The 10,562-nt window shown below is 47.8% G+C and overlaps 1 protein-coding gene across 1 annotated transcript; it reads left to right on the plus strand.

Moving 5' to 3' along the window:
- Positions 1–455: 455 nt before the first annotated feature.
- On the plus strand, positions 456–7,901 carry LOC103582508 (lipoxygenase homology domain-containing protein 1-like; the record flags this gene model as incomplete). Its single annotated transcript, XM_008564080.1, has 5 exons — positions 456–498; positions 649–753; positions 2,586–2,714; positions 3,874–4,038; positions 7,720–7,901. Coding segments are annotated over exons 1-5 (624 nt in total), but the record flags the coding sequence as incomplete, so codon positions are not given.
- Positions 7,902–10,562: the final 2,661 nt, after the last annotated feature.

Raw genomic sequence — 10,562 nt, forward strand, 5'->3', positions numbered from 1 at the left:
AATGAACAGTAACCAACAGGTCTGTGATGTTTGTGCTCCTTTCCCTGAAACTTGCATCCCTAAAACTCCTCCGAGCCCGGAGGAGTCAGGCTGGGGCTCCTAGCTGATGAGCCTCTTGACCCTTGCAGTCACCCCAAGTCTCCCCTACCATCCTATCAACTCCATTGACTGAGGGCTCCCTATATGAGCTGGAGGCAGAGGACATTGTCTTCACCCTCAGGAAATGTCCAGACTGAAGGTGACTGCAGAAAAACAGATGCTGAAGTAAAGTGATTCATAAAAACGGCCAACATGAACATAGAAGTGCACTTATTACTGATTGCAGGGCTCACAGGTATAGGACTAAGGTGAGCTGGAGGCAGAGGACATTGTCTTCACCCTCAGGAAACGTCCAGACTGAAGGTGACTGCAGAAAAACAGATGCTGAAGTAAAGTGATTCATAAAAACAGCCAACATGAACATAGAAGTGCACTTATTACTGATTGCAGGGCTCACAGGTATAGGACTAAGGAGCAGGAGAAGAAGTGAGTGGCGGAGCCAGGTGGGGTGAATCAAGGAAGCTCTCCTAGAGGAAGTAGCAGTCCTCCCTCCTCCTGTTATGGGAGGAACGATCTACAATTCACCTCTCTCCACTGTTTTCCCGGCAGATAAATCTACCACATTCTCAGTTACCATAAAGACCGGGGAAAAGAAGAATGCAGGCACAGATGCCAATGTCTTCATCACACTCTTTGGCACACAAGATAACACCGGTAAGAAAGCAATGCAGGGTTAAGGTTCACCTACATTCCTCCCCAAGGAGACTGGAAGACTCAACAGAAGTTTCCAAAGAAGTCCTTGGCATGCCTCTGTCTCTTGACAGACTGCAGGCAACTAGCCCTATCAGAGAAAGGCAGTTCTTTTTATCCTAAAAAATCTTCTCTTCTCTGTGCCAGCTGTCTCATTCTGTTCTAATGGGAGAGCTAGGACTGACCCTAACTCCACCCCCAATGACAACTTGGGAAAAGGTGGCTCTTCCCAACTTCCAGTGAGATTCAGCCAATAGGCTCCATGGTACTCTCAATAAGAGGTGCTGAAGGAATCTTAGAGTTATTCTGGAGCCTCAGCCCAGGTACTCAGAGAAGGTGGCATTTAGTGTTGGGGCCAGCCATTCACTCACTTCACCTGTCCAGCCACTCTGTCTGAGTTTAGAGAGGAGTCAGTCCCCTCAGTAATCATTATGCATTAATTCAAAACCCTGTGGGTCCAGAGCCCTGTGTCAAGCATGACTGAAGAATGAATGGAACTAATCCTTGACCATGGGTTGCTTTTATTCTAGAACAATTGTGTGTTAGCAGAGAGCATGAACTCTGGAGCTTGACTGATTGGTTCAAATTTCCAGTCCACCATCTATCAGCTATGTGATCTTGGGCAAGTTGCTTAACCTCTCCGTGCCTTAGTTTCCAACATTTTTCAAATGGGAGTAAAACTAGTATGTGCCTCATAGAGTTGTGAGTTTAATAAAATTGAACATGTAAAATATTTGGGACAAAGTGACACTCAAACATTAATTATGGTTTTTATTTAACAGATAAGATAATAGTGTATAATGAAAGAATTAGGTCATAACATACATGTATGTGATTACCATAGTTCCTGACCCATGGGCAAAGGAATTGACAGGCCCTAACAACTCCTTTTATTTGCCAAGGGCTTTCTATGTGTTAGACACACTCTTAAGCACTCAACAGTCATCATCGTATTAAGTCCTCACAATAACCCCACAGGGAAAGCACCAAGACCATCCCCCCTTTTTTTGCCATTTGAGAAAATCGATTCTCAGAGACATTAAGTAACCTACCCAAGGCCACCCAGATGGTAAGTGGCAGAGCAAGGCACTGGCCCAAGGTCTGTCTGTCTTTCTGTGCACTGCAACCAGTCTGCAATAAGTCTATGACTATCAGAAGACTTCCTACATGAGATGGGCCCAGAGCTGGGACCTAAAGGAGTCAGACAATTAAAAGGCCATGTAGTGTGTGCTGAGGAAGGAGGGAATGGTGGTGGCTCTGAGACCAACTTAAATTCAAGGCTGACACCACAGCCAGAGTCCCAGGACAGAGGACACATGGGAGATGGCTGGTGGGAGGCATTTGAAGCCATCCCTCCTTCTGTCATCCAGAGAGGAGACTGCAGACAATTCCCATATGTCCCATCTCACAGGCAAGCCCCTTTTTCCCCAGTGAGCATGGGACGGGTGGCTTTGTCAATGGTGGAGAATCATGAGAGGTATGGAAGGAGAGCAGACACTGAGTCAGTGCTCCACCTCTTTCTCCTGGATGATCTTGGGTAAGGCCTTTCGTTAGATATAAACTGGAAATAAAAATGCATACCTCAAAGGGTCATTGTAAAACTCAAGAAAGGGACACCACCAAAAAAAGAAACTTCCAAATGTGCAAAGATGCCCAGTAAATGATAATTGCACAGTCTAAATTTCATGGAAGTTTAGGAATTTGGTCATTATGAGGAGGGACCAAAAGAGTTGGGTCAGACTAGGATTGAAAGGTCTCGGGCCCAGCCATTCACGCTGAGGTCATCTGGTTGGCAGGAATGACCCTCCTGAAGTCCTCCAAGACCAACAGTGACAAGTTTGAGAGGGACAGCATCGAAATCTTCACAGTGGAGACACTGGATCTGGGAGAACTGTGGAAAGTCAGGATCGGCCATGACAACACAGGTCTGGCTTCCCTCCCCTCTGTTATCTGCTAAGACCTTAAGGACCATGGACAGTGCCCTGTGGGCATCTGGGAAAGAAACTGGATGCCATCTGCCTTCCGTGACACAGCTTTCTCAAGCCTTTGAGCCCAGTGGAGCCCTGGTTGCACACAGAGACTCTGATCAAATTGGTCTGGAATGAGACCTGGACACTGGTGATTTCTACAGCCTTCCCCTATCCCCCAACCTCAGTAGTTTTCATATGCAGCTGTATTTGAAAACCCCTGATCCAGCTCAGTAGTTCTCTGACCTGAGTGTGCATTGGAACCATCTGGGGGTTATTAAAACACAGATTGCTAAGCCTGACCCCAGAGTCTTTGATTTAGTAGGTCTGGGCTGGGACCTGAGAATTTGCATTTCTCACAAGACTCCAGGTGAGGCTGAGGCTGCTGGTCTGGGGACCCCACTTTGAGAACCACTGATCTAGCCATCCCTTTGTGGAACCCACTGACATTGCAGCCAGACAGAGGATGTGCCCATGTTTTTTCTAAGTAAAGTAGGACTTTTTTTTCTTGGTCCTAATACCACCTCTTCTAAGCCCAAAGAAGGGACCCTCATCCTAGCACCCAGGACTGTAAGGACTGTAGGGACTGTAGGAAATGTAGAGACAGGGTTCTCTTTAAACTTCCATTTCCTTCTTTAAACTTGAGCACTCATTTTCCCAGAGAGACACATCCACTCATTTCCTCCATGCATTTCCCTTCCCTTCATCCATCACAAACTGAGCCAGGGAGTTGTGTCATCCTTGCCACTGGGTGAAATTATAAAGTCTTCGTGAGCACAGGCTCTCTTTGGCATCCCTGGGCTCCCTCTTTGGAGCCCTTTCCACCCTGGACAGCATCCTCACTTCCCTCCCTGCAGACTTTCCCTATCCACCTGCCATCTCCCGATGCTCTTTCACTCTTGCTAATTTTACTGACGGCAGCCTGGAGTGCACTCCAGCTTCATCCGGGTGCACGTTTAATAGGAATCATTTGAGCAATGCTGTCAGCAAAAGCGTGATACACTAACGGTGGAGCTGTAAGGATCAGCCATCGAGTAGGGAAAGATGTTTGGAGTCCTTGAAGTTACCCACAGGAAACACAAGTCCTTGATGGGTTCTCTGTCTCCTCTCTCTCCAGGGAAGGCACCAGGCTGGTTTGTAGACTGGGTGGAAGTGGACGCTCCATCTCTTGGAAAGTGCATGACGTTTCCCTGTGGTCGCTGGCTGGCTAAGAATGAAGACGACGGGACCATCATCAGGGACCTCTTCCCTGCAGAGCTTCAGACGAGGCTGTACACACCATGTAGGAACCACGCCCTCCTTTGGAACCCCGTTGCCTGCCACCCCAACTCTGCCCCAACTCTCCCTCCAGTACTGATTCTGGGCTAGGCCCACCTTGGAGATTTGGGTCTCTCATTTCTTTCCAAAATTTCTTGAGCTCTGTGGGGGCTGTGGACAGAGTCCTGGACCCAGGGAAAGAAAATACGGGATTTAATCCAAACTCTACTCCGAGCTAGTAGGGAGCCTAATCTCTCTAGGACTCAGTCTCCACATCTGTAAAATAGAGGTAATAATGCAGGATAGTTGTAAGATTCCAAAAAGAAGAAAGATAAGGTCTAATTGTGAAGAATCATTATCAACCCATTACTAATCCTTATTCTAGTCGTTAGCGGGCCAATGAAAACATCTCTATAAACTTTTCTCCTGATTGGGGGTGGGGAGGAGGGGGAGAATGCCAAAAGAAGGTAAATGTAATTCCTTTTACTGGCTAAAGGAAAAGAGGAAGGTGAGTAACTTGGTGAAGTTTTGACACTTCCTTTCCACTCTCGTCATCAGATAGTATACATTCAGTGTTTATATGCAGCTAAGTGTGTACTGGGTACTGAGAATCAAACTGAAATAAGCCAAACTATAAAAATTGTCTAAATTTGGTGAAATCCAAACCAAACTCAGAGCATACAATTTTCTTCTAACTAAATAATGAACTATACCAAAAGATTTCCCCCAAATAAATAAATAAATAAAGTGACATTTCCCTGGCCAGACATGTACAAAACAAACCCTCGATCCAGCCTCTGCCCCCAGGAGCCACCTACAGTCTAGAACAGACTCTGACCTGACAGATGTACACAGGTGTCAGCAGTATGGGGTGGGACCTTTGAGGATAGAGGTACCCACTGCTCTCTTTATGCCTCAGTATATGTCTTGTTCTGCACAAAAAAAAAAAAAGAAAGAAAGAAAGAAAGAAAAAAGGGATAAAAAAGTTTTGTATGCCTTGACCTTGAATATGTTCAGTTCCAGCCTGATATTAAAACTAACCCATTGACCTGTTGTCTTAAACTCACATTTGAAAAAACAAATGCAGGAAAGACTTGACTTTCAGGCTGAAGAGCTGAGATACAGCTTAGACGTGCAGCACCCTCAAGGTGGCACAGAGGAGGGGTCTGCTGCTCAGAACCTACTTCCCTGACTGGTGAAGGCCTTGGGGGACAAAAACCAGGGACCTCCAGCAAACTGGGAGCTGCAGTCCCAGGAATAGTGGGAATCAGTGCCCAGCTGTCCTTATCAGGGCACTAGAAAGAATCTCAGAACCTAGATTTGACAGTTCATCAGGCTGCCCAATACACGTGAAACCATAAAGAACAGACTCAGGAGAGCTGGTCAAGGAGCGTCTGAAATGTGCTGCCCACACAGGAGGCGCGTATGGGTTAGGAAGGGCTCCGTGGGATAGGCGGGGCACAGCATAGCACTCTGGATGTCAGAATCATGCCGCGTTAGGGCTGGGAGAAGCCCTGGTATGTGAAGGAGGTGTCTCAGGGCAGCTGGTGGATGGAGCAGAAAGGCTGAGAGAGGAAAGCCTCCCACCCAATTGATGCCATTCAGAGCAGCTCCTCAGCTTGAAAAAGTCACATTTTTTTCCAAACATTCTTGATAAATGAATTTACAGGAATTCCACATTTAAACAAACTGAAAACCACAGATCTAGCTTAAGATCCTCATTTTACAGGTGAGAAAACTGAGGCCCAGAGAAGTATTATCATTTGCCCAAAGACATACGGCTACCCAATAGCAGAAGCAGAACTAGAACCTGGGACCAAGCCTGGGCCTAGGCCTGGAGGAATGAGGGCTGAAGGGCGGGCCGGAAATGTCCAGGGCTTCTCCTGCCAGCTCGTCTCAGGAAAGCTCAGACCCTGTTGCCAGCTTTTCTGCTCAAAGCCTCCCAGGTCTTAGACCAGGGAGAAACCCAAGAGGACTCAAAGGAAAGGACTCCATGCTGTAGAGACGTGCCTCTGATATTGCTTGAGGGCCTGGCTGGATTGAGGCTGTGTTCCCCTTCAACCCACAAGTGAGGGCCCACTTAAGCCATTGTGGGGCTGGTAGTCACCTCCATGGGCTACCCCTATGGCCTGGTGGCTTGTGGGTAGGCAGCAGGGCTTACCTCCAGTTCACCATGACAACACCCCTAGAGGCTGATCACACAGCCTTTGAGGTTAGACAAGGGTTCAAGTTCAAGTTTCATCACGTAACCTTCGGCAAGTTACCTGACCTCTCTGAACCTTAGTTTTCTCATCTGTGAAATGGGTATAATAATACCTACTTTATCAGGTCATTGTGGGTATTAAAGGAAATAAGGACTATAGAGAGCTTAGTACAGAGTCTGGCATATGGTAAGTACTCAATCAGTAATGACTATTACTACTACAACAATTCCTACTACAGTTCTACAGTGAAGTACCCATGACAATAAATGAAAAGCAAATTCTTCATCTGGAGAAGGTTGGGGCCACCTGAGAGAAGGTCACTTCTAATGTGACTCCTTTCAAGGGTCGAGATTCCACTGGAACTCTTTCTTCTGGGTTTTCGGTCTTCTTTTTTTTTTTTTTTAACTGTGACCCATATTCATATACATTTCCAACAAACAAGTGTCACAAAAAAGTTACCCTCACTATGTGTGATATACAGTAATATTTTCTATTCGATTCTATTCGGTTCCATATATTTTAAAAAATACTAGTGACAGCCCACTAAGCTGATTTAACAACGCTTTAATGAACGAACCTGCTAACGAACTAACCTATAGATAACAATGCATTGTTTTAGACTACTGGTCTCAGGCTTCAGTGTAAAGTGTGAGTTAAATATTTAGATCCCTAGATCCACCCTGCAGAGAATCTGAGAAGGGGTTTGAGAATCTGCATTTTTAACAAGCATCCCAAAAGCTATGAAGCAAAGGGTCTTCATTCGATGCATGGAGAAATAATGTTCTCTACTCCTGATGGAGGCCACCCACTGGGACAGCATTGATGGGTCAACTCTCATTCAAGGACAGATAGTCCCTCGTGCAACTGAGTAAACTCTGGCTCAGCTCTCACCTGCACCTATCTCCTCCCTTATGGAAGACCCCTATAAAGTGAAGGAACTGAGTGAGGCAGCCGGTGTGGCATGGGTGGATTTGCGTCAGGCCAGCTTGGAGTGAGTGAGGGGCTGGAAGCAGAGGATGGTGAGAAAAGAGACAGGATTCTCACCACTGCAGATAGGCTGATTCCAATGGTGAGTTGTCCACTGAAACCTAATGCTCCTGTTTGTAGAATATCTTCAGATAAGCAACATGTCAAGGGCACTTTACAGATAATGGAAACTGAGGCTTGTAAGTAACTTTCCCAGGTCATGCAGATAGTTGAGTTACAGCCTGGGCTTGTTGAATTCAAAAGCCTGTGCTTTCAACCAATCCGCTTTACTAGCTCTGTGATGTGAAAGGCTCGAAGACCCAGGTCTGAAGGGACTGGGGCCTTCCATGGGCGATTGGCATGACAGGCCTCCCACCTGTGGTTGCTAGGCAACCATATGAAGGTCTAAGTCCCTGGGCAGCAGCTCCCCAGTGAAAGGGTCTGGGCAGGTGGTACTGTGAAGAATTTTATCTCAGCCATGTTTCTTTTCTGTTCTTTCATCCCCTCTGGCTTTGCCCTCTGGCCATCACCATCAGTCGTCCCTTATGAGATCACCCTCTACACCAGTGATGTTTTTGCTGCTGGGACAGATGCCAACATCTTCATTGTCATCTACGGCTGCGATGCTGTGTGCACCCAGCAGAAGTACCTGTGCACCAACAAAAGGGAGCAGAAGGTGTTCTTTGAGAGGAAATCTGCTTCCCGCTTCATTGTGGAGGTACCTGGCTCAGCAGGCTGTCCCAGATTGGGGTGGGCCAGAGAGACGGCAGGGAAAGGAGCCCTGCATTCAGGGCAGTACACACACCCTTCTTGATGGGCTGGTATTAGTGAGGAAGAAACGCAGCTCATCTAATCTCTCTGGGCCTCAGTACATCCAACTAACCAGGAGGATGTGAAGCTTACCCTGCCCCTCCAGGACTGGTGTCAAGGTCAAAAGCACTAATGGATAGAGGACTTGGGAAAGCTAGAGGCACAGTGCCAGTGGGGCATCTCTGCCGCTTGGAACAACAGCAGACACCTATCCACAGGTGCAGCATGGCTTCCAGACTTGCTGGCTCTGGGGTGCCGGGGCGGATAGGGATCCCACCACCAGTGATCAAGTAGGGATAGGGTCTCCTATTCAGCTCTCAAGCTATGGCCAAACAAGTCAATACAGGAAAACATCCTGTGTAATCCACAGCTCCCCCATTAGGTTTCCACAATGGGGGTTTATTGTTAGATGTTTACTATGGATGAAGGTCACAGCACCATGAAATCCCATACACTTCAATTCAATGTACACTCTCTGTGCCTGCCCTGGGTGCCCAGCTGTGTGCTAGGTTGGGAGGGAGACACAAGAGAAGGGGAGTGCCCAGAACCTGCCTGTGAGGGGGTTGCAGTCTAGATGGGGACCCCAGGCCTTCACACAAAGCTGACGGAAGAGTCTGGTGATCATCATCATAACTGACCTTATGGGACAGAGGGCACTGTCCTAAAGGATTTATCTGTATTAACTCACAACCCTCACAACAACTCTGTGCTGTAATTATCTCTGTGCAAAGATGGGGAAACTGAGGCACAGAGCATTTAGTAGCTTACCTAAAACCACACAGCTAGGATGTAGTGGAAACAGCACTTAAACCCAGGAAGATTGTCTCCAGAATATGGGCTCTTAGCTATTGCAGTAGACTAGAAAGCAAACTAAGCTTGCCCTATAGGTGGTGGAGAAGGCGGAGGCTCCCTGGAAGAGGTGGCTTTGAAGGGGACCTGAAAGTGGGCACAAGCAGGGACGGGGAGGAAAAGTATTCCTAGCAAGGAGAACAGCATAGCCAAGGGCCCAACAGTGGAAAGAAGCACAGCGTGTGCTTTGAGATTTGGCTAGAATGCCAGGAGGAGCTGCGGTGACTTGGGCAGAGGCAGGGATGAGCCAGGGTGCGGAGGGGAAGCACAGGAGACCCTGAAGGAGAAGAGCCAGGAGCCCTGGGAGCCTGGACTCTCCAGGTAGCGGGCCCCTTAGTCTGTGGTGGGGAACAAACTCCAGAGCACCTTCCTTCTTCCTTGGGCAGCCTCTGTCCCAGGGGACCCCCTGTTCCCTCCCCACCTTCTCTAGGAACAGTCAGCACCTGTGGGAAGGTCTACCACCTTTGTTGTCTTTTAACACAGAAAATTCAAGGGTGATTCATTCATCCACACAAAGCTAACATGTGGAGAAGGCGGAGGCTCCCTGGAAGAGGTGGCTTTGAAGGGGACCTGAAAGTGGGCACAAGCAGGGACGAGGAGGAAAAGTATTCCTAGCAAGGAAAACAGCATAGCCAAGGGCCCAACAGTGGAAAGAAGCACAGCATGTGCTTTGAGATTTGGCTAGAATGCCAGGAGGAGCTGCGGTGACTTGGGCAGAGGGCAGGGATGAGCCAAGGTGCGGAGGGGAAGCACAGGAGACCCTGAAGGAGAAGAGCCAGGAGCCCTGGGAGCCTGGACTCTCCAGGTAGTGGGCCCCTTAGTCTGTGGTGGGGAACAAACTCCAGAGCACCTTCCTTCTTCCTTGGCCAGCCTCTGTCCCAGGGGACCCCCTGTTCCCTCCCCACCTTCTCTAGGAACAGTCAGCACCTGTGGGAAGGTCTACCATCTTTGTTGTCTTTTAACACAGAAAATTCAAGGGTGATTCATTCATCCACACAAAGCTAACATCTCATCCACCCAATGTTGTGGTGCCTGAGTCACCCAAGCCTGATGCCGTCAGTAGCTGAGGCTGTGATTACGCCTCAGCACGACTTCCAGAGCGTTTTATCAATGAAGTCCCCACTAATATACAGCTATAATTTGCTGGTAATTTGTTGCTATTTTTTTCTTTCTTTTTTTTTTTTCAAATCCATCTGGGTCTTAGGGGAGCATGAAAGCTTGGAAACGATGAAAAAGCTTTGTCTGCTGGCCTCTGTCCCTCCATCTTCCTGCATGCCTGCTTCTCCTCTTCTCTTTTCCAATTGATCTTCAGGTAACAGGTAGAGCACTGGATTGTGAATCCATAACCCTGGGTTCCGACTCTGGCTCAGAAGCTAACTCCTGAGCAAGCCACTTCTCTCTCTGTGGCCCTGTCCTAAGACAAAGGTGTTGGCCAGGAAAAGAGCAATGACAGCTAAGAGTCACTGAGCATGTCCTTTGTGCCAGCCCTTCTCTAAGCACTTGATGTGTGTCAACTCATTTAATCCTTATCGCATTTCCGAGAGGGAGGCAGCATGATTACCCCATTTCATAGATGAGGAAATGGAGCACAGGAAGGTTAAGTAATTTAGTCAAAGGGTCATAAAAACAGCAGATCTGGGATCTGGACTCAAGCTGTTCAGTTCCAGAATCTTTTCTGCTTAATTCTTTCACCTCCCAGGAGAACACCAGATCCTTCTGA

The sequence above is a fragment of the Galeopterus variegatus genome, unplaced genomic scaffold (assembly GCF_000696425.1).
Source record: "Galeopterus variegatus unplaced genomic scaffold, G_variegatus-3.0.2 Scaffold16555, whole genome shotgun sequence".
Taxonomy (NCBI): domain Eukaryota; kingdom Metazoa; phylum Chordata; class Mammalia; order Dermoptera; family Cynocephalidae; genus Galeopterus; species Galeopterus variegatus.